Source organism: Leptinotarsa decemlineata, unplaced genomic scaffold, assembly GCF_025532065.1.
Source record: "Leptinotarsa decemlineata unplaced genomic scaffold, Ldec_3_MD MMD2_tig00026314_RagTag_RagTag, whole genome shotgun sequence".
Taxonomy (NCBI): Eukaryota; Metazoa; Arthropoda; class Insecta; order Coleoptera; family Chrysomelidae; genus Leptinotarsa; species Leptinotarsa decemlineata.
The window spans coordinates 12,761,995-12,787,396 of NW_027412684.1; the positions used below are offsets into that span (position 1 = coordinate 12,761,995).

General features: G+C 35.9%; 1 protein-coding gene across 1 annotated transcript; it reads right to left on the minus strand.

Moving 5' to 3' along the window:
• Nucleotides 1-1,008: 1,008 nt before the first annotated feature.
• On the minus strand, nucleotides 1,009-25,046 carry vir-1 (virus-induced RNA 1). The gene is made up of 4 exons (XM_023157314.2): nucleotides 24,749-25,046; nucleotides 4,810-4,950; nucleotides 4,482-4,669; nucleotides 1,009-1,398 (listed from the first exon to the last, which is right to left on the minus strand). The coding sequence occupies exons 1-4, from the start codon at nucleotides 24,810-24,812 to the stop codon at nucleotides 1,138-1,140; spliced, it is 654 nt and encodes a 217-aa protein (XP_023013082.1). The 5' UTR covers nucleotides 24,813-25,046; the 3' UTR covers nucleotides 1,009-1,137.
• Between the last annotated feature and the right edge of the window lie 356 nt (nucleotides 25,047-25,402).

The following is a 25,402-nucleotide window of genomic DNA, read 5'->3' on the forward strand; positions in this document are numbered from 1 at the left end:
CTCGTTCTGGATTGCTGTAGGTCGACCACTTCGGGGCTCATCTTGAAGGCTTAAACCTCCGGAACGAAATTTCGCAAATCAACGTTCTCTGAACTTTTGAATTGTCTTTACAATCTCTAAGAAATTGTTTTGCAATAAAAAAATTTAGAATACTATTATATTGGTTTTTCTTTAATAATTCCAACAAAAGTTTCATTCATTTGAATAGGAACATTTGTTTTCGAAATGAATTTAACATATTCAATGAAATTCCCATCAGAATTCGGGTATATTGAAAATTTTTAAATGACAGTTTCTAAAAGTAGGTATTAGTGGGTTTTGATAAGGATTTTTATCAAGTTTGGACCGATTCTATTTTTTCTACATAGGGGATAGTAGGTACCACTCATTGAGACTGGCTCATTTTTCCCCAAATGGGCTCTCCATTTCCTGCATACAAATTTGTTCTGTAAGACAGATACATTGAATTTTCTTCCGCAACCTCGTATATGCAATGACTGACATGACCTGTGCTGTTACTTTTGTAAAGTATGCATGGAAATGTGTCCTTATCTAACTCAAGATGAACAAGATCGCCAGGGCGGTCTGTTGTAAATCAAGCTTCGACCAAATCGGAAATCGCTTTCTATCCTTGTCTGTAACTCTTAACCAGAGCCGAAAAACAAAACAACAATGATAGCGATAGCTGTCATCAGTGTTGTCAAGATTAACCACGAATTATTCCTAAACCCTAGATGAAAGTGAACATGGACATCTCACGAAGACGATGTTTTTGAGATCGGCATAAAACTCAAATATTGTTTGTTCAAGATGAACAAGGGTCTTCAAAATGCCAGATAAATGCTTACTGCCTTGTTTTTGAACTGTGGTTTCATCCTCTTGTTACTTTTGACCCATACCATATTAAAAGTGTTATTATTTTCATCAAATCTTTTGATGGACGTTTTTTAAAGTAAACATGGAAAATGTTATTCCATTTACACTGACAGAAAAAACAATACAAGTGCATATATGTAAACTATTTATTTTTATAAGAATAATAATATAACATCCACTCTAAAATTTAACACAATAAAGAATAAGTAATTCCCAATAATGATGAAGACCTTTTTCCACAACACCATACGCCAGTGATCTCTAGGCCGTTCTGAGTTTCTCAGGAACAGGGGAAGGGTCCTCTTTATCCTTGGGAATTTCATTTTCTATACTACTCTCCACGGATTCCGTATCTTGGGGGGCATCTGATCCAGTTGGGATTCCTTCAGCATTTTTGTCGGTTGTCAAACCTTCCTCATCCGGTTGGACGTCGATGATACGTACTTTGAAGAAAGATCCTCCAAATTCATCTTCTTTCTTATATTCCGTTTCGTTGATGATGACTTTGTGTCCATCAATGACCTGAAACGAAAAATTGAGAATAATAACTGAAACTTACTAATAATATTTGAATATATGATAGAACTGACCAATATTTGATAAAAATCCATTATAACGTATTCAAAAAACTCAATTCAATGTGAGATTTCCACATGAAAAGTAGTAAAAGTGTAAATCTCACATTGAACGGGGTTTTGGAATACGTAATATATATTTTGATTTGCACTATACTATCAATATCAAAAAGTAAAATGGACATTCAAATTTCGCGGGCTACCTACGTTCGAATAGTGATTTTTATGTTGGTACACACGTCTCAAAAACATGTTCACAGTTTTAGCTGTTTAGTTTGTTGGAGAGAAGCATACAAGTTAGAAGTGTTTTGCGTGTTTGGCGGTTTTCTACTATTGAAAAAATGGATCAAAGAATTTACACCAAATTTGGTGTCAAAAATGGAATTTACTCTGGATAGTACTCTGAGTCAGAAGGTACAAGAAGTACAAGCAAGATGTGAATGATGACGCTCGCCCTGGACGCCCCAGTGCATCAACAACCGATGAAAATATAGAGAAAGTGAAGTAAATTGCTATGGAGAATCGTCAAATCACTATAAGAGAAGTTGCTGAGGATGTCGGCATATCGGTTGGCTCATGCCAAGCAATTTTGTCAGAAATTTTAGGCATGAAACGTGACGTAACTAAGTTCGTTCCAAAATTGCTGAATTTGACCAAAAAACCGTTGAATAAAGTCAACGGCGATCCACATTTGCTCAAAAGGGTTCGTAACTGGTGTCGAATCATGGGTAAATGGTTATGCTATATTGAAAGCAAAGTCCAATCGTTCCAATGTGAGGGCCCAGGAGAGCCAAGACCAAAAAGCACGTCAAGTTCAATCAAATGTCAAGGTTGTCCTTACTATTTTCTTCGATTAGCATGGCGTAGTGCACCAGGAGCTCTTGCCACATGGTCTTACGGTCAATTGAAGTTATTCGCCGCTTGCAAGAAGCAATACGTACTTTTTTGTTTGTTTAACGTGGAAACTGCAAAACAAAACTGAAGTCATGTAGATATTGTAGGGAATGAAAAACAAAAGCAGAACTAAGTTTGATTGCCTAACAACGTTCAATTTTATTTCCCGAGAATATATCCATGAAAATGTAGAACGAAAATATCATATAAAGGATGGAAGTCATTTTCAATCAAGTATCGACCCTTTCTCCAATTTGAAAAATATGTGGTGGCTCTGGAGTATAGGGGGATCAAGTCAAAAAGACATTACTGCCATAACGTAGTTTCCTAGATATAAACTTGGACATGTCAAAATATATTCACCAAGAATCTGAACGTGAACTGATTGCGATATCACACTCAGTATATATTTATATACACTTTTTCAATATCTAATAATTTCGGAAAGATGGAGAAGATAGGTGATGAAATGGTCGGTTGGTAACCGGACGTTTCGACGTGGTTGCTTTGTTCTCTCAGTCAATCGGCCGATATGTGAGTCAGTGGTTCAAGCCGCAGGCTGAACGCTCGATTTTCACTTGCTATCGTCCAACCAGTATTAGGAATCACACGTTAAAAGGTAAGACCTCGTTAGTCCTTAGCTCGCACAAGTTTCGACTTCTGAGGGTGATGGTTCGTAGGGGTGCGATAGCTGGTTAACAGAAGAAACATATTTTAAACACATGGGAATTTTTTCAATGATTTGTTTCAAATCTGAAATTACGAGATTAAACATCGAAATTTCGAAATTTTGAGTTTCTGAGTCGAAATTTTCAAGGAACAAATAATAAAAATATCCAGCTCTCCTGCGCTACAAAAGGAAAACAAATGAGCAACTCAAAATTTGAAAATATTAGTTGCAGGTACCAATTTTTTGAAATAGTATCCAATTTCTATCTATTTCTTTCAAAATGTAGTGTTACGTAATATTTTTTCCTTCTTACTTATTCAATCATTAGTTAATACGTGGAGTATTTTAGATATAAGGGCACCAACATGTTTACTATTAACCCTATATAACGTAATAGTAAGCAGATCCAAATCTATAAATTATCCACGATACAATAATGCCCCAATGAAACTCAAAATTTGGCAAATGGATATATTGACATATTTCTGCACAGGGTTTGGCAATGTGCAAGGAAAACCGTAACTAATAAATAATAGCCAACCACGGAGGTGCACGACAGAGAAAACTGGACAGGATGTTTGGGAAAAAGAAAACTACCAATCTCCTGCACAACGGGGGGAAAACTTATTCTCTAGTTAGAAATTTCTGAAGAGAAATTTGACCGGAAGACATGATATTGGTAATGTGAAATGTGAAGGTATTGGTGTAAAAAATATATATTTAATTTTCACTCAAAAGGAAAGTCCTTAATGTCGCTATGCGATACTTAGCCTCGATTCCAAAGGGCCAGCACTATTGCGCTACTCCATCAAGGAAGAGGATGAAAACCCATGTGACATTTCCTCATTTCCTTGTCCCCAAATGACTGTTCATATAATATTATCGGGTTTTTCTGGGTGGTACACAAGTTATTAAAAAAAAAAGCTCGAAATGAAATTATTGTTGGATTCCTCGTATTATGGGATATATTGTAGTCCTGTGATGACACAAGGAATAATACTTGAAAACTCACCTCCGATTATCGAACCCTAATAATTCGTAGACGTTTTCATATACAGTTGGAAAAAATGATATAAATATCTTCCGAAGAGATAAGAAAACGGAATTCTCAACCTTCCAAATCAGCACTATTACGAATCCGTTTCTGTGAACATGTGAATTACAACCGCTAATAGCGTTTTACGAAAATCCCTAAGTTAAATTTACATATCGAGTATCATTGTCAATTTCCAACTGAAAATGATTAAAATACCTTAGTCAAGGACCAAAAAGATTTCTAATTTTTCCGTTAGTGGCAGCAGCTATCGGGTGGTTGTTTAGGATTTCGATATGAGCTATTAGTAGGTGGGCAAGCGACAATAAATAGGTACCTTTTACGGATAACGTAACAGTAGTAGTTCTGTTTTATGTCAAAAGTGTGACAACTTACATATATTAACGCCAAGTACCGATTTAATTCTTGTTACCTTGGTAATTGAAGTGGTGTTTCCTTTTCCTAAATCAATTGGATTCAGCGATGGGAAATTAGGCAATACAGGCAAGCCTTCTTCAAAGGATGGGAAATCGAAAGCTTCGTCCGAAGAATTACCAGCACGAATTCCGGGAAAGCGTCTAAAAATGGCTTCCATTTGTTGTCTAAGTCTTGCCATCATGCCTACAAAATAATTTTTTCAAATTCGATAAAACTCTCAACTGAAACCAAATTTGCAAAGAGGTATTTAAAACCTCGATATTTGATAATGACTGAAATGTCATCTATAGCACATATTTTTGAAATTATAAAACTGAACTGACCTTCTATACCATCCAAAAACCCTCCGAATGGATTGGAATAGAATGAGCCTTCTCCGATGACACCGGTGTCGATAATTGGTTGATCTCCATAGATATTGGGTTTAGGAGGGAGTATTTCCACGTCATCATTGAGCTTTGCGGCTGTAAAGAAACAATGATTATTGTTCTATCTGTACCAAATGATCGAAAACATATGATTTTAACAATGATTTATTTCCATTATTCTATTTAGGGATTCTCATCGTTCACACTGTGCGATACGCAGAAACAAAATACTGTAATCTTAAGGGAGGCGATAAAAAATTTCCACAGTCGCGCGACTGCACGGCATATCGCAAGTGACGTACACCTTGTCAAATGTAGGAAGAGCTTTCTGTTTTCCGTTATGGCCCCGCCCACTAGATATGTGTTTGTTAGAAGACAGTGAGAGAGGGAGAAGAGAGAGAGAAAGATTCCTCAAGGCTCTTCCTAGATTTGACAAGCTCTATCTCCGATGTACACACACACACACACTGCAAAAAGGGGGGCAAACCGCGGACACGTGTTTCTGACTAATGGCCTCATCAGCGCGGTGCAGCCAAGTGGAAAGGTGGGCAATACTTTTTTGCCAAAAATACTAAACAACACATAGGTACGCACGGAGCCAACAACAGAAGCCAACCGAACATTTGTGGCTCCAGTCAGGAGACCCAGAATTCCCAGGCTACATCTAACATGACGAAAATGGCAAATTACAATTATATAAGAAGAAGAATCGATTTTGACGCTAGCCTGGAACCTCTGTATATAGGGATAGCCTGTAGGTATACAAACAAAGCTAGAACTAATGACAGTATTGACAAATGACTTGATTTCTGATAATGGTAGTTTGCATCCTTGTTTGATCTATAGCAAAAGCAAAAGTTCTTTTTAATAGCTTATATGTTGATTTAGAAGAATTGAATATAAAATAGCGTTTGGCTAGTGAGGTCAGAAAGAAATATTACACATTAGATGTAGATGAATTTTGGAATACATTGTCAGCCGAAAAAAATTCCCTTGATGAACCAATGTTCAGTAATCTTAATTAAGTGGTAAAACAGGTATTAGCTCTGCCGCGCTCCTCAGCAGCTGATGAGAGAATTTTCTCCCATTTGAATTCGATAAAAATCAATACAAGAAATAAACAGTATTATCTTTATCACAAACTGAAGAATCACTGAAATAGAATTATTCGAATTTATGTTACAATTTAGAACTCAACAATAACTTGCTGAAGAGCACTCTAAAATAAAAAATAATGAGGTTCTGTATGAAGATGTCATCCCGCATATCTAACATAACCGCATAACTATCAATAAATATTTTATTTTTCATGCACAGAACTGATTTTTTGAATTCTTGTTCAAGTATTTATTTTTTGTTTGCATAAGAATGTATGTTTTTGTTGAAGAATGTATTTTTGTTTTCCATGTCGCAAAAGTACAATCTAAAAAATTTAGTTATCTAGTACCTTCTATCTGAATCTGGTACGAAAAAGAGTTCATTTCTAGTAAAATCAATTTTAACCCAGGAACATCACTAGTTGGTGGTTCGTATTTTTCGTAGAAGCAGTAGTAACCGTTGAAACACACTTTGTTCGACTCTGACTACTTGGACTCAAGACGAATAATAGGTCTTCGTACATTACTATGCATTTTATTCAACCAGAAAGCTGGTCACAAAACGAATTTGTGGTTACAACATTTCAAATGTTTATATAGGAAAGCTGAGAAGTTATTAAAGGTAAATAGAAATGTCATAGCTAGATAAAGGAAAACTAGCTATAATTCTCAAGTAAAATAATGATCCTCAAAGATGTTTTCCGGTTACAATGCTTACGAGGTTGTTGTCTGGAAAAACATCAGAACAAATTAAATAATTCACTGTAAGAGATAGAATTTAAAAAAAAAATGATGTCAGCAATCCCCGGTTCTCATCTTTCATTCATTGTTGGAGATAAAGTTCGGAAAAAATATGAAATATGATATATGAAGGACAAATAAGTTAGTCCAGGGTTGGGTTCGGCGGTTGGTAAATACCAATGTTGAATTATTTCAATTTTGTATTTAATCAAGAACTATTTGTCCAAATAACGTGCTGAAAAACAAACGTTATTCTTAGTAACATTGTTTCGGAGATGTTGTTTAGGTATCAAATAAAATCATTATTATAACCAATTTCATCTATCGGATATTGAATTATTCAATTTCCGGAGACTGCTCGTCGAATCAATGAGACACACAGTTTTCATTTCCTGTATACCAAACATGCATGTGCCTGTAATAATCCTATTTGAAAAATAATTTATTGCTCCTATTTTAGTTAAGATTCTAGAAGCGACCGCAATAATACCTTTGCCGTGCGTTATTTAATTAAATTACCGTTCTCAAGGCCACCTATTCAACAACTCAACATTGCATAGATACATAAACAAACTGTTCAGCGTTATTATGAGCTGATTCAGTGTTCTTACCTAATGCAAAACTAGAGGTTTAAAAATATCAACATTATTTGTTATAGCTAACGCATGAGAAACATTTTTGAACGAATTCGTTAGTTTCTTACATTTTTTCCGTAATTTCGATTCACTTTCCAGTATCGATAGATAGATTTATTGAAGCTTTCAATTACAACAATTGATAAAACTCAAGTTAGAAAAATGATTACATTAACAACACGACTGTCTCTTAATAAAATGAGCAGTGGTATAGACAATGGACCATCAAAAATTCAAAAAAAATTGTATCCCGTCCTTATTACCAGTTCTATGGCACATTTTTAATGATTGCCTATAATCCGGTACCCTACCAGATCAAATGAAACTGGCCGTAGTTATACCCATATCCCTGATTGATAGCTATCGCTCGATCTCGCTCCTCAGTACGGTCACTAAGTCTCACTAAGTAGACTTCTTCGCCTCGAGGAGAAGATGAAACTTGTCCCGGAGGAGCAATTCGGTTTCCGACTAGGACGAAATTCGACCTGCCAATTGATCCGAGTTCTTCAGGGGATAAAGGAATCTTTTAATCAGGGTAAGAACACAGTTATGATCCTGCCAGACATTCCAAAAGCCTTCGACAAGGTTTGAACGGAAGGGTTTGTCGCCAAAATGTGGTCGGCAGGCATGCCTTTATTCGTGATTAGGATTCTTGAACCCTACCTGACCAACCGAACTTTTTGTGTAAGAGTAAACCAAACCACATCTTTCCCATGTTCTCACCAACGAATGTGGGTATATGTGGAAGATACCGCAATTTACGCGTATTCGTTCTCGAGCAAGGGGGCTAAGCAGCAACTGCAGATCCATCTCGACAGGAGCAAAATTGAGATAAACACATCGAAAACTGAATTCTTCAACTTCTCGAAGAAATTTACCAACGTAAAGATCTTCGGGAAGTTGCGGATCAAAAGCGTGAGCGTTGATGAGGAGAAAAGCGCGCGATATCTAGGGGTTATTCTGGACAGGCGCCTGAATTTCCAGGAACATCTAAGTCTGCCGATGCAACAAGCGGCTGCGGCGATAAAAAGCACGTATTCGCTCATTGCACGGAACTCCAAGATCAGTGTTGACAACAAGTTGCTTATTAACAATCAAGTAATGAGACCAGCTAGCTTGTACGCCTGTACTATTTCCAGAAGGTTCCGGACAACTTACACTAGCTTGCATAGATTAAAATGAGATAAAAAATATCGAAACCGCAATGCAAGGAGAACTACGTGAGCTCCGGCAGGAAGCGAGACATCACAGAGGGAAGCCGAAGCGGAAATCTGTTGAGCGGAGCCAATCGGGAATGTTCCTCCTGACGAAAATCAAGTAGTTTTCATAAAAGAGCTCTAAAACAACGCATTTTGTACTTATCATTTCAACCTTTTTCTTTAAAAAATTATTTAAATACCTACTTAAAAAAGAGAAATGAAATAATGCATTCAACATTCAAAGGGATTCGTTTCTATTTCACAATTTGGCAACATCGGTTATAGCTAATAAAGGACAATGAATCTGTTACCTGTATGAGACAAACAAAGAAAACATGCATGCTGTTCTTTTTACTTATGTTCCGAGTTCCGAGACATTCTGTGACATTTTGAGCACCTAACCTATTTTCCTTTATATAAATAAATAACAAAACAACTGTTGTTTATATGGCTTGTGGAGGTGTTATTGAACTTTAATTTATATTTTGCCTTAATTTGACACTATTGACATGATTCTTCTTCTTCTAGCATACTACTAACCTGAACTTCGATCTAGCATTCTAGGCGCTGTTGCCAATATGTGAATTAGAAACAAATCCCTTTGAAAATTAAAGCCCAACATTTGAAACATCAATTTGAATACTTTTCGAAATGAATTTGAAAAACTCATGAATTGAACTCAACTTTATTTTGTTCAAACTTACATTTGCTGTAATAACCCAAATTGAGGAACATTCCCCGAGGGATTGTGTGGTGGCGTGCATTCTCTTGTCTTTTCTGTGCTCAACAGTGCAATCATCCTCCTGCCATCCTTCTCACACCTATTACTTTTCCTCCCCCCCTGATTCCTGCATGTCGGAGAATGATTTTGTATGGTTCATAGTGTAAATAGATTTTTCTTAGTATTGTAACGTTAATAGGAAATACATATTTTTGATTTGATTTGATTCTTAAGAAAATACGGAGTTCCAACGTACTCCATTCATAGAGCTGCTAAGCGCACACCAGTGTTTACATTTGGAAACCATCCTTGTACAAAGTGGCGTCAATCTCATTTTGATAAAATAAATGCGAATTGGTTAAACATCAGGGTTTCTATTAATTTTTGGCGTGAAACTACGCTGACACTTCTAATTATTCTTTGATGCTATGATAACGCAATATTTTATTTATACACGGAAGTGGTTTGGGTTAACTTGTTATCAATACATTACTCGTATTTATCTGTCTACCTATCGACGTAGTAATGATGACCAGTAATTCTTTGTGCCTAAGGTTTGCGTTTTTTAGTTGTATCTCGAATTAGAAATGTGCGGCTGGTCTATCTTCTGTTTTCTGAAGTTTGTGCCTCTTGCGGTCAAGTTTTACTAATTCTAAGGTTTCAATTTTCGAATACCTGTAGAAACTTGAGATTGCAAACATGTGCTGTTAGGAATGGGACCTTTATCACCGTTCATTGATCCCATTCAACGATTTCTGAACTCTCAAAGGCGTCTACAAATTTGTTGCATGTACTGATATGTTGAACAACCCTGTACTTCTCTGGTGTGTGAAATCGAATATGTGGAACTTTTCCTTGTAGCGTGTTGTTGTAGTCCGCTTAGTTTGACCAACATAGTTTTTCATTTCAATCGTTATACAGTGCATTTCTTTAATGCCCCCCTTTTATTTTTTAAATGGGTCAACTCAAAAAATCGAAATTTGGGATAATGAAATTAATGCATCAATACTTTATTTTGAAGTAAAATTGACAGATGAAACTTTCAAGATGGCGACTGGGCGCCATCTGGGGAAAAGATATAAATAGAAAGGGGGGTCTTGTGACACATAGTTTTAAGCTCCTGACGAATTCTTCGCAACCCTAGAATATATTGTCAATATCTTCAACTACTACAAAATGGCGAAACTTTTAATAATTTCCAGAATACATTGACATGTAACTACATAATATGAGGTAATAAGCTTGAGGGCAGTTCAGAAGACGCTCGAAATGATTCCCTTGAACTTCTTGACATATGAACAGCCTATCCGATATTTCACTCTGAACATTTTCGAACACAGTAACTTCAATATCTCTACAAATATTTATTATTCTCTGCCGTATATCCAATATTAAAGCATGTTCAGTTTCGTATACCTTTTGCTTCAAATAACCCTTTAAAAAAGTACAAAGGTGCCAATTCTGGCGAGCGGGCTGGTCATTCTGTAGGACCTCGACGGAAAAATGGTATCCAAATAGTTTCTTACTTGTCTGGAGTAATGTGGTGATGCTCCATCTTGTTGGAATACTATATCCATATCGAATTCATTAGGATTCGCTTCAACGATTTCAGTGATGAGAGGGTCAACAGTAGTTTCCAGCGTATTCAAATACAGTTCCACTGTTGAATTTTGATCAATAAATAGAGGTCCTACAGAATGGTTTCCCAATATTCCTGCCCAAACGTTGATTTTTTCTGGATATTGGGTATGTGTTTCCCGGAAAACGTGAGGATTGGTGTCACTCCAATAACGGTAATTTTGTCTGTGAACATTGCCGTTAAAAAAAAATGTACATTCGTCACTAAAACAAATATTGTGGAGATAGGTAGGATGCCTTGCAGTGGTTTCCGTCATGATTTCGCAAAATTCTGTTTTTCGATCAGGGCCATCTTCAGTTAATTGGTGTACCATTTTAATTTTGTATGGATGATACCTATTCCTCTTCAAATGTCTCCACACAGTAGAAGGAGACACCTCACAAATATTCGCGACGAAATAAGTAGACTTTTCAGGATTTACTATCATCCCAACAATCACTTGCACTTGATGTTCTTCCGGAATGGACGGATGACCTGGGGGCTTTTTGTTATGTATACTACCAGTAGTTGTGAATTTGGATATATACTTGTTCCCTCAAATATTTTCTACAGAAAGGACGATTCGGAAAACGTTCATTGAAAATCCTTTCGGTCTCGTGAAAGTTGCGCGTCGCATCGTAAATAAAAATCGCTTAAATTTTTATTTATTAATTTCATTATCCAGAATTTCAATTTTTTGAGTTGCCCCGTTCAAAAAATAAAAGGGGGCGAGACATTAAAGAAATACACTGTAGATTATTTCGTGAATTCCGTACTTTTTCTTTTCCGTCGGATTTCTCAACACTTGTTTTCAAGACCACTTTTCTCTTCCACTCAGTGGATACATTGATTGGGAAGAGGAAATTTAGAGAGTGCCTTCGTGAAATCCTCGACTTTGAAGAAAAATTAATTCTTCAAATGTTTAGTTCTTTTATATGAACCAAAATACACCAACGGATTGACTCAAATTTTTGAATATAAAAGTGGCTTTCAAAACTTCTTGTACACTTCAACGAGTGTTGGGCAAACCGAAAAACAAGATGACGGAACAGGAAAAATCTGAGATTTACGAGAGCAGTTCTAAAAAGATTGCGATACAGAATATGTTGGACAAACTTAGCTCGCTTCAAGGAACATATTTCACATACCAATTCTATATTTTACAGGAGTTGTATTGGCAGTTTTGTTTAGGTGGAGGAAAATTGTTTTAAATACATTCATTTAACGCCATTTTCTACTCTCATATGAACATCACGGCACAAAAACATAAGAAAATCACTTTTTTCTATTCAATTTGTACTTCAATTGTTATGAAATTGAAACAGATATCACTCATATTAACGCTATACAATAGTTGATAAAAGAGTTACAATATGAAATTTCAATTACATGGAACATTATCATTATCATCAAGAGTGTACTTCAAAATTTCGGAATAAGACACTTGTCTTATTACCTCGTCAGTGCCTTTTATGAATAACGTCTCAAGATGAAATACTAATTTCTTTCATAAGGTCATAACTGTATGTCACTGGAAATGATAAATAAATTAATTGGTGTCACGATTTGATTTATTCCCAGTCATAGGAATTTTGTTTTAATTGAAAGAGTGTATTTTTGAGATGAGCTCACTTTTTGGGAAACAAGGTTTTTAGCTTTCTACTTGTCCATATTTATACACAAAATGTGAGAAACTCACGAAGAATGGAAGAAACGATCAAGTTCAGATAAAGTGATTCACAGAGATGTGTACGAGGTCTCTTCAAAAAACGAGATGAATGCTCAAATTTCGCGGGCTACATACATTCGAGTAGCTTTTTTCTGTGTTAGGTTGGTAGACTCGTCACGTCATTGTTTGTTCGTAATTTTCTGTCTAAAACCACCCTGTATTCACCAGATTTGACCCCCTGTGACTTTTCCTGAGAGAACTGAAGGACATACCAAAAAGTGCATATCAGAACTGCTTCGAGGATTGAAAGAATGCTGGCACAAGCCTATTTATACCTAAGGGGGCTACTTTGCAGGGGACAAAATAGAAATTGATGAATAAATGAATATTTTTTGAGAAAAATGATAATTTACCTCATTTTTCCAATAGACAGCGTATGTGAAAATCTATCCAGTTTGTTTTTCACTCAAATAATTTGTGTTCCGTTGTTTTTTCAATCGATTCATATATATTTGACGTTTGACCTCGTAGATCATACACAAAATCACTTCGGAAGAAATAATTCATATATTTTTATCACGCCTGAAAATGTTAAAAGTACAAAGATAAGTTTTATTTCAACGGCCAGGTTTAACGATCTACTTGTTTATGAAAGGAAACATTTCTATATTCATATTTGGCGATAATGGAACAATCGGTATGTTTATCATTCAAGGAAAAACCAGGGTTCGTACGTGATCAGAAACCAATAAAAATGCAAAGTAATTCACGACAAACCTAGAAATGACACTCATTAACCGAATGCTATAAATAATTCTGATATTGAATTTTTGAAAAATATTCGTAGGAGTGTCTGAATACGCTTCATTCTTGGAGATCGTCACAATACTAACTTGATGCAATTCAGTTTAAAATATGCCTAAAAAATCATTTTAGAATTATATTCGTTCAGAAAGAAAAGCTTTTTGAGAGGGTTGCTGTTGTTGTATCTAAAATAAAATTGGTAACCAATTGCGATGCTAATTAAGATCTCCCAAATAATGAAAATGACTGTCAATTCTGAAGTCTGAACACCTGAAACCTCCAGTTGTCGTGCCGTGAATACTATCAATATCAAGAAGTTCTTCATACACTTCATAGCTTTTATCTACTCCGCGAATAAAAATCAACACCTGAGTAGTATCTGACACATCCGTTGACTCATCTAATGCTAGAGAAAACCACTCATGATGTCCATTTGTGTCAGACAGTTGAGGTGATATATTTTCTGCGATGTCTTGCACCCTCCGAGTCACGGTGTTTGCTGAAAACTGACATTTTTAAATAAATTTACCTTTTCGGGGCATATTTCTTCGGCTACTGCAATCAAGCATTCTTTCATCATTTCTCCGTCGGTGAATGGTTTGCCACGTTTTCCGATTTCAAGAGCCACACGAAAGCTGGCGCGAGTTGCAGACTCTTGTTCAGTATTCGCTTTGGTAAACAAAGATTGCTGAGATTTGAGTCCGCGTTTCAAAGCTTCAAATTTGTCCTCCTGCAAACTTCCTGTATACTTGGAGTAACTTTGAAGATGTTTCGATTCATAGTGTCGTTTAATGTTATAGTCTTTGAGAACAGCTATGGTTTCATTACAAATTAAACATAGCGCCTTATTACTGGACTCAATCACAAAATAATGAAAGTTCCATTTTTCTTGGAACGTTCTGCATTCACTGTCGATTTTTCGCTTCTTTTCCATACTAACAAATCACACATAAAAACAATAAGTCAAATCAAAATACTTTTATTGACGGGTGTTACTATATTTCACAATAGACAGTTTCGCTTCCTTCGCCTTTCCTACGCAGACTAACTCGCAGTTGCGCCGCTAGCCTTTTTATGTGCAATTATTACTGCCATCTCGAGGTGATCGGAATACACTAGCTAGAACCAGAACTTTCTCGAACCAACGCGGTAATTCCAAATATTTAATTACGCCTAATGCCACCTAGCGGGTAGCTGAAAAAGATTGTACATAGTACCACTACTCGCCACTAGATGTCGTTAATTGTCACAATACACAATAATAATTGAAATGCAAAAAAGCGTAAGTTTGCTTAGGTCACGCACTTTGCGACTATCCTAGTCTAGAAATATAGTTAAGGGCAGAAATTGGCCCTTGGAACAAACTGAAAAAATAATTATTGTCCGAAGGCTTCAAAGTTTGGAGATCCCTGGTCTAGATCATCCAATTCAGGCCAAAAGAAGTTGAAAATCATCGACCTCTAGTACTCGCCGTTGACAGTGATGACCTGGCCAAAGTCGTTCTCAAAGAAATATGGACCGATGACCCCGCCAGCCCAAAATCCACACCAAACAGTAACTTTTTCGTGATGTATTGAATTTTGTACAGGTGCAGACCTAAGTCACGACACAATACTCGCCAAGTTGTGGTCTGCGAAAGATAGAGTTCTGGTGAGCGACGCCAAATCGACTGACTGGGATTCTCCTGAATACTCTCACAGACAGCGGCGATGTTTTCGGCAGATTTTGCGGTTCGCCGTGTTGCATGTATTGTTGAATGCTATATCCGTCCATGGTGATTTGGCAAAACAGACTGAATTAATGACTTGGACAGATGTAGTTTCATCAAGATGACCGTTATCAATTGTCAAATTTCGGAAGTTCCTGTTGGAAGACCCTATATTAAGTTGCTGGGACGAAAAGGCATTAATTCAGTAATTGTTTTTTCATTTTCGAAAATGAACAACAGACATTAGTCAGTGCTTCACATTACTCTAATAGAATTTCCTGTTTTTAGCAGGACATGAGTTTGGAATGAATTCGACTAAATGCCTGATGATATCATCTACGTTTCATTTTGTACTTGTGTCATAATCCAGAAGTCAACTCCTGCATAGGTTCTGCTGATAAGAAAACTATTTGATCAACATAAATCCTTTTTCATCTAATTTCTTCTAACAGCTTGCCTTTACTTAAGAAGTTAAGAAGAAAGCGGGATCTTATTTTTATCTCGTTTATTTAGTCATCATTTCAAAATAAAATTGACTTTCTGACACTTTAGGAATGTTTCGTATCACTAAATTATTACATCTCTTGAAGTAGATATTAAAATAACTCAAAAAAATCTGGCTTTATAAAACCCTAGTCCTCTTTCTGAAAAGTGTAGCGGTATCGAATTGGTTTGACGAAGTTTGATGAAAATGGTGTTGACATGGCCATTATCGTTGTTTTAGTACCATTGGCTGTTAGAAATCCTTCTTTAAGACGCCGTGTAAACACGGTCAATAAGTACGCCCCGAATGAGATGTGGGGATCCAAAGTAATTGGTTCGAGACCAGATATGAAAATGGGTCAATGATAAAAAAAATTAATGGGAAATTCCTGATATTCGTAGGAGTTCACTTCCTTCCTGTGGTTGATGTTTCGAAAGACACCTTTTTTCTCGAACCTCAGAGAAAACTGATAACTGCACACAATTTTGCGGAAACCCATAAATGTCAGAAAAACCCGTGGACTTTCTGAAATACCATTTTTAAAAAACCCTCATCAAGAGACCATCTGAGAAAAGAATCGATGATCTGCTTCAACAGTCCAGAGATCTGCTCAGAAAAATTACAGAGCTACTCTATCCATTGAATTCGTCAAAAAAAGGAAAGCGCATTAAGCTAGAGTAGAATCATCATATTGATATGTGTTTATTTCATTTTCGAATAGCCTCCACAGAGAAGGCTATGCCAAAAACTCCCCAAATGAATTTCCAATTTTTTCAGATGAAAATTTTATAAAATTCTACTCGTATATACCTATAATATATAATATATGTCATTTGGAAATCTCATTTTATATAAGAATGATAGTAAAACAATTAAGGTTGAAAAGGGAATTTTTTTAGAAGAGATTTGTTTCATTTCAGAAAAAAAGCTTCTCAGCTCTTTATTTTCCAATCATCAAACAAAATATGTGGTAAACTTTCAGAGGAAAAAAGAAAGAATATCACAACAATAAACAACACGGTTCGTGAAGATTTGTAGAGTATTAACAAGTTCATTTGAGATACAAACTAGAAGTAAAAACCATTTCAAAATAACTATTTCTAGATGGAAACAAAACGAAAAATTCCTTTCTTTTCCTCCACCAGAACAGAAATACTGTCTCTCCACAGTATCATTCGATAGAAAAAGATCATTCATAAGGATGCGACACAATTTGATAAACGGAAGAATATTACTATACAATGGGAAACTGCCATCCTTAATGGTGTACTTCGGAGTTTCGGGACAATACATTGTCTTATCGTCTCATCAGCACCATTTTGGATAACATTACAAGATAAAGCACTTATTTCTCTTATATTTCGACTTGTTCTTATGAAAGAAGCTGTTTCGAAAGTTTTTTTTCAATTTATATATGAAAGAAACTTCTGTGTATGATCTACAAATCTTCATAAAGAGTTTTTATGGTAGTTTTTCTATTTTTTTTTCGGGGTTTGCCATCTTTTTTGCCTAATGATGTGAAAGTAGAAACCAAAAAAATGTTTATCCAAATAGTAAATAAATGCAACCCTAAAATTATTCATGAATAGTATTTGTTTACTTCCCAGAAATACCGCATATTGATCACGGTGCTGATTCATTCACTTTTGTTGCACACTCGTGAGTTGGTTGGAATGATGATTCTTGGCATTGTAATAGGAATTTCCAACTAATCAGGTGACTGTAAATTGATTTCAGTGCATTCGTAACATATCTTGAGGTTTTATAATTACAATGAAACAAAATATGGAAATATGAATCAATCACTAAAGATTCTTTGTCTCAATATACAGGTTGGCTCATCGAAAACGTACTACAAGCCATAATAGAGTCAGAAAAAACGTGTAAACAAGTTCCAAAAAAAAGTTTTTTGAAGGGAACAATTTTTGAAGCGAAAGCATGCCAATATCTTCAACCTTCTAGGTAGAGGTGTCAACCCCCAACTTTTTTCACCTGGAATAGGGAACTGATACCTTAAAAAGAATCACCATACATTAACGTTCAATTTTCAAAGAACAAAATGTAGGGTCTTTCATACAGAGTAGAGCAAAAATAGCATATGTGGCTTATGAGCAATGTCGGAGGACAGTGGGATGCGCATGGGGTCTTTCACCCCATTTTTGGGGTGAAATAATAAAACCTATGTTAACGTATGGAGCTATTGCATGGGGACCGAAAGTTCTACAAGCAACGGCCATCCAAAAATTATATCAAATACAGCGACTGGCTTGTTTAAACATCACAGGGGCCATGAGGACAACACTAACCGCGGCAATAGAATTAATCACGGGTCTGACCCCTCTGGATCTGTACGTTAAGGAGGTTGCGTTAATGGCCATGGTACGATTGCGCACGGCTGGTGTAAACCTCGAAGTAGAAATGGATCAATTGAGGCTGGGCCTATATGGCGGAAAGGGCTTACAGCGCAACCTCTGCTGCAGGCAAAAAGTGATGCAATTGAATCCAGGTTTGAACCCTACAAAAAACAAATAAAACAGAACACAGAGTCAAATGTTACAAATGCAATACGCATATATACAGACGGCTCAAAAACCAAAGAAGGCTCAGGATGTGAAGTGGACTCCAGATCACGAAGCCTAAGGATTAAGTGGGGAATGGGAAAAAATACCAGCGTGGTCCAAACAGAACTGGCTGATATCTCAATCGTCACAAAAGAAATAACCAGCAAAGGAATTTCTGGCAAAAACATTACAATCTGCACTGATAGCAGACAAGCCCTATTAGCTTTGAACACACAACGTGTTACCTCAGGGCTAGTACTAGAGTGCCACCAAGATTTATCCAAAGCCTCGGTAGATAATAACATTATCCTGAGGTGGATTAAAGGGCACGACAGGAGTAAAGTTAATCGCATTGCCGACTCTTCAGCCAAGGAAGCGGCTGGACTAAGAATTTTAAGACCGACCCACCTACGGCCTGGAATTGCGGAACTAGCCAAACGTCACAGCTATGCCCAGTCCCTAAAGAGATGGGATGAAATCAAAGGATGCAATCTTGCCAGGATCCCCTTTTCGACCGTGGGAAGGTGGCGCCGAAGAAATATCTGGCGATGACCAGGAAAAATCTACGCCTCACAGTAGGATTTCTGACTGGCCACTGTCAGCTAAGGAAACACCTACATAATATGCGGCTAGTGGACACACCTCTATGCAGGATGTGTGAACAGGAAGATGAGACTGTCAGGCATGTCCTGTGCGAGTGCCCGGAGTTATCGTCAATAAGAGAGTGAGTGTTCGGCGAGTCTTGGCCTACGCCTGCCGATATAAAGGAGATGTCTCCCAGAGACCTGTCCACCTACCTGGAAAGGGCTGGATAGACGATGACCACGGAGGACAACTCCTTGGGAGGATGTTCAATGGGCCACATGTGGCACAAGTGCTGTGGGCTTACACTCACCCTCCCTACTCTACAGATATAGATACAGGGGCTTTCATTAAGCGCTGCTTTCTTTTATAAATTTAAATAAAACAAAGGGTGTGTGATATCAACATTGGGCACTCTTGTCTCTCATGTAGATTGGTATCGTCCTAAATTCGACAATTTTGTTTGTTCACGTACCTATTCATCCAGAAATGGGACTCATCGCTGAAGATGATTTTTCAATGTCAGTCGCCAACTGCTCCAGAGCTCATTCAGCGAACATACGTCGTTGTCTATGGTCGTTTATCTTCAGTCCCTGGACCAATTGAATTTTGTACGGGTACAGGCCCAAGTCACGTGCAAAGATCGCCAAGTTGTGGTCTGCGGAAGGCCTAGCTCTTGTGAGCGGCGCGAAATCGACTGTCTCGGATGTTATCGGCAGATCTTGCGTTTCGTAGACATACGAGTGTTGACCGATCGTTTACTGAACCAGTGGACTCAAATGTATCCACTTAATTGTGAAAAATCCTGTCGATAGGACGATTATGGCGACCGGTACATTGTTCGACCAGAACACCCATTTTGATAAAACAATTCATTATGTGCAAGTGTTGTTGAATGCTATATCCACCCATGGTGATTTGGCAAAACAGACTGAATATATGACAACTAATTTGACAGATGTAGCTTTAACAAAATGGCCGTTATCAATTGTCAAAGTTCGGAAGTCCCTGATGGAAGATCCAATATTTGACTCACTTTTCAGTGAGTACAGAATTTTTTTTCGTTCATATTTATCATATAACTTGACTAGTAAAATGGTCCTTGAAGTTACTTTATTAACTTAATATTTTTTGTTAGTTTTCAGGTCTGTGACTGATATCTAATCTTGGAGGAATATTCATCTATATGCACATATGAAAATATGATATGAATATACACGAGGTGATACCTAGGATATATTCAAAAATCCTGGACTAGGTTACTTGAAAATTATGAATTATTTTAAATTATTCATTTTTTCATCTATTCACATATGAAAATACGATATGAATATACACGCGGTGATACACAGAAAGAATATATTCATATATTCTGGACTAAGTTTACTTGAATATTGTGTATTATTTTAAATTATTCATTTCTGCTTACAAAGATAGGCTGTGTTAGATACGGTTTCAGCATTCTGTTTAGGCATAACCTTGACGGAAAACAAATACTTGACATAATTTTGTTGAATAAAGAAAAAAAAACATAAGATTTTAAAATTTTCTGGTCATTTTGATAAAATTCCCTCTGAAATAAATTTTAGATTCCCCTCTGATATTCAAATTTCGACGGCAGGTATCCTCATAAATAAACGAAAAGCTTTCATACAAAAGTTTTCTTGACTATCAAAGCCGATTTCAAGTGTTGCATTAGGATTTTTTCCAGTTTGTAACTCGATTTTTGTGCATCTTTGTAAAGCGTTACAATTGAAGTTGAATATTTTCTTCTTTGTTTCTAAAATTTCCCACAATTTTGGTATGATGATGGAGAAGTAGAAAGCCAAAACGCCTTTTACGTACCCGTTTATCATACTAACATAATTTGCCTAACATAATTTGCCTTCCACCTCTATACCAGAATGTCAGGAATATATACGACTGCATTATGTTGTACAGTGCTTTTCTTTAATGTCCCCCCCCCCTTTTTTTTTGAACGGGTCAACTCAAAAAATTGAAATTTGAGATAATAAAATTAATGTATGAATACTTTATTTTGAAGTGAAATTGACAGATGAAGCTTTCAAGATGGCGACTGGGCGCCATTTAGAAAAAAAATTGAAACGAAAGGGGGGCTTTTTGAAACTCTTGACAAATGTTTCACAACTCTAGAATCTTCAGTATCTTCAACTTCTACAAAATGGCGAAACTTTTAATAATTGTCTGAATACATTGACATTTAACGACATAATGTGAGGTAATAAGCTTGAGGTCAGTTCAGAAGATGCTCGAAATGGTTGCCTTGAACTTCTGGACATATTCGAACACAGTAACGTCAATATATCTACAAATATTTATTATTCTCTACCGTATATCCAATATTGAAGCAGGTTTAGTTTCGTACACCTTTTTCTTCAAATAGCCCCATAAAAAAAGTTCAAAGGTGTCAAATCTGGCGAGCGGGCTGGCCATTCTCTAGGACCTCGATGGCCAATCCAACGACCGGGAAAAGTAGTATCCAAATAGTTTCTTACTTGTCTGGAGTAATGTGGTGGTGCTCCATCTTGTTGGAATACAATATCCATATCGAATTCACTAGGATTCGCTTCGACGATTTCAGTGATGAGAGGGTCAACAGTAGTCTCCAGCATATTCAAATACAGTTCCCCTGTTACATTTTGATTAATAAATAGACGTTCTACAATACGGTTTCCCATTATTCCTGCCCAAACATTAATTTTTTCTGGATGATATTGGGTATGTGTTTCCCGGAAAACGGGAATTTTGGCTGTGAACATTGCCGTTTAAAAAAATATACATTCGTCACTGAAACAAATATTGTGGAGATAGGTATGTTGCCTTGCAATGGTTTTCGTCATGATTTCGCAGAATTCTGTTATTCGATCAGGATCATCTTCAGTTAATTGGTGTAATAATAAATAAAAAATAACATCAAGATCGACAAAATCTACGTGAAATTGTATTTTTTCAGTACTTTTTAATAAGGAAAACAACAGTGTTGCATAACTCCTCGCTAAGAAGGCGCTACCATTTTTTTGGGGAGGGAGATCTTATAATGACTCGTTTGATAGGTATTTTAATTCACTATGCAACATTTTTTTTATTTTTGAGGATCTGATCAGTCGTACCTGAATAATTAGCAGTTTTATGTTAGTTTTGAGGATTTAAAAACAAACGGTGAATATCCTGATTTTAGGAAAAACGGGTATTCTAAACTCACTTCAGTTCATTCCAATCAATACTAAAATTTGTTGAAGAATTCATTATCAAATAGTGATGAGGCAATTTCGTTTGGAGTACCTATTATTCAACCACTTTTTCAAGTGGTATAAAACATAGGAAGTTTGAATTCTCATTTTTCATCATGAAAAATTTTCGACCCAAAAAAACGAACAACTAATTCATTTTACGTCTCCCACAAAACAGAAACGGCCCCGTAGTTTGAAAAACTATTTATAGCCATAAGTTTTTTGATAGGTTTGTAAATCGCAACGACACAGGATCTGTTTAAAATCTGTTTTTCCGTTAATCAGCTAGAATGAATGAAACTAGACTTTCGGAAAAAGGCATTAATCATAATATTAAGCGCAATATTGATTCTTCTAATATAGAAGTTTTAGTTATTGAAACAGAGCTGGCTGGCCCTGCGAGTTACTTACAATTCTAATCAACATGTTGCCGCAAATATTTTGAAGTCTGAACCCGTTCGTGGAATTCAGCTCAATGAAGAAATGAGAATTTGGGGAAAGTTATCAATATCGTGCAAGTCATGGTAGTTCCAGATCATAAAATTTGCAGTCAAATTATTATAAAAATATCCATCACATACTTAGTAAGTAAGATGTTCTACTTCAGTCTGAAATATTTCACTTCTGTGGCAGTTTCCTTTGACATACTAAGTTTATGATTAAATCACGGGTAATCTCAAAGTAGGATGTTTACATACCTACGCAAGAAGCTGAAAGCCTATTATCAAAGCTGCGATGACTTTCCTTATATAACAAGATAGAGAAACAGCACGCTTTTAATGTCATTAATTCGGGATCTGCTTGACCTTCGTTTGATGCAGAGTTACCATTAAGTCGAATATATGCACGTTCTTCAATTCGTGTCTACATTTTCGTGTGTAGTATGATCGTCTCGAATGCTAGAACAACGATATGACGACATAGATACAACAACTTTGTTTTATTTCCAGGAGGTCTTTTCAGCAATAAAAATATATAGACCTTAATCTTTATGGCACATAATAATTCAATAAAAATTTTGCACTTATAACGTATAAGTTTCAAAATGTGACCTGAAATTTTGAGCACTCTATAGATTCAGAGAAATTTCCCACACTTTGTCGCGGAAACTTTCTTTGCAATTCTTCACAACTTTGATAAAGCATTATCTATACTATGAAACAATGGAAATCATTCCTCAAAAATATCTTTCTTGAACATCCTCAATACTTTTTCAAAAGTCTTCTGCTCGCCTGATGATTTATGGAAAATCATAATGAAACTGCTGTCACTGAAATGGTATTTTTTTAAAAAATGTTTTAATTTGTCCGAAGGTACGAGTATTATCCCAAAAAAAAACTTTTCCAGGCAGTAAAACATAAAACATATATTGTGTGAGAATCTATGAATGAAAACCGTATCTCACTAACAGAAATATATTTCAAAAAATCTTTGGACAAGTTACTTTTTATTTTTGATAATCAATTTTTTTTACATAAAATTTGTCAATTTCCAGCCCTACAGATCAACACCTTCAAAATTTAGTAATGAAAACGGAGATCGAGTTGTATTTTGTTTAAGTAGTTTTTGTATTTCCAATACCACCATCTGTTTATTTTTTCATTTATATGGTGTTTTTTGGGATGAAAACATTTTTGACAGTCGAAAATTTTGATGACATAAAAAATCTATTTTTTTCACAAATACGTCGTTGGCACTAATTGGCTTTATGTAAAATTGTAATTATCAAAAAGTGTCGCCTTTTGCAGTACTTGAAGGAAATGTGAGTTCTTTATGTTTCATCAGTTGAAAATAATCAAATAAATAAAACTTTACTTTGACGTAATAATCAGGTGATCCCGTGAAATGAATTAATAAATGAAAAATAAATATGCTTCTTCTACTTTTTGATGAGGAAACAGCTCATTCAAAAAATCAATTCTGACTTTTTCAACGTGATAGTAACCGCTCGCATTTCTACCATTATTCTATTTTCAAATCTTGTTCAGTTGAATAAATCTAAGGGAAATAGAGTTGAAAAAAAAATGAGTAGAAACACATATTTTTGAGAATCAAAATCGATCTGTTCCGGAACTTTAAAAATATATTTCTCCTATGGATATACTTAATATAAATATATGCTGTAGAAAATTAGTACAGTTCTGTATAATAGGTACGTACAATAGAAAGAAACATCCAAATACTAACAGGTAGCCAGCAGATACCTACAAAGCACGTAAAAATTATTGTTACTTATGAATTGTACATGAAAATAAATTCAAGAGTTGTAAATATTAACTTTCTGTTGATCGTTCAATAGAAAATTTGGAGTCGAAGTCGTGGTTGTTTTCTTCAATTCAAAACTTCTCTTGTGTTCAGATATTCTGGTTTTGAAATTTCTAGATGTTGTTCCAATATTAACTATTGGACACCAAATACGTTTTAGCATTTCAGAAGTAGAAATCCAATTTGTTGATGTTGGATTTGTTGTTTTTTATATTTCTACCTAAGATGTCGTTTTGTATACTGTTTAGTTAGTAGTTTACTAATCTTTTCTGATGCCCTTATTGTGTATATCAATGTTATGAAAGTGTTTGTATTATTTATGATGTGAGGGTATTGAGGGTATTCGGATTAAAGTTTCAATCTATTATCTACTCTATCAAATTTAATTCTTCATTGAATGTGTTGACGTAAAAGACTATTTCCTGAAGCTTCCGTAACAACATACCTACTGATAAATCAAAACTTTCACGAGGTACCTGAAATCTTAACCTAACCTCTGCCTTCCCAGGCTATTCATCCCTTTGCGGTTAAAAAACTAAATTCGAAAATAGACACTCACCTGGCAATGCTGCACCGATCGAAATACAGCCTAATAAACACGCTAACAAAACTAACACTTTCATCTTGCAAAAAGTCACTCTGACAGCGAATAATATTCAATGTTTCGCAAACGCTCCTAGCTTCATACGCTCTTGCTTCTATTAGATTCCTGCTGAATATAAGCGCGGCACTGGTTTTTACTGCAGGCGTCGTCAAAAGTCGTGTTTGGGTTTCCTGTTTTGCGTCTCGCTCGGTTTTCAGTGGCGAGCTTGTATACCTATGATGATTTTATTGACAACCATTCACGTTTTTACAGAGTTAAAATGGAATATAACATTTGTAAACAATTATGTTTAATTGACGTTGATGACACATACTTGATATTGACGGGGAAATTGGTGTGTTTGATAGTTTAGGAGCAAATTTCTTATCGGGGTCGCCATGAAGTGGACTTCGCATTTTGAACGTATGTTTTTTCTACGATCGTGCATAAAGTTTGTATTTTTTGCAAAATCCACTATGCCAAAATAGTTATTTTTGTAAAATGACTTTTTTAGTATAGTTGATGAGAAAGGTACACATGGTTTGAGTTGCAGGAGAAGTGCAGGGCGTCAAAGACGAAACGGACTGATTTAAGTTTGACGATAGTCATGTTACGAAGTATTCTGGCGAT

Bases quoted from the DNA above. Each gene is read 5' to 3' on its own strand.
- vir-1 (XM_023157314.2), bottom strand. From the start codon at position 24,812: ATGAAAGTGTTAGTTTTGTTAGCGTGTTTATTAGGCTGTATTTCGATC. The intron at 4,670-4,809 runs GTCAGTTCAGTT...ATTATTTTGTAG, and splicing joins GTTTTTGGATGGTATAGAAG to GCATGATGGCAAGACTTAGA. The intron at 1,399-4,481 runs GTAACAAGAATT...TTTTCGTTTCAG, and splicing joins ACACCACTTCAATTACCAAG to GTCATTGATGGACACAAAGT.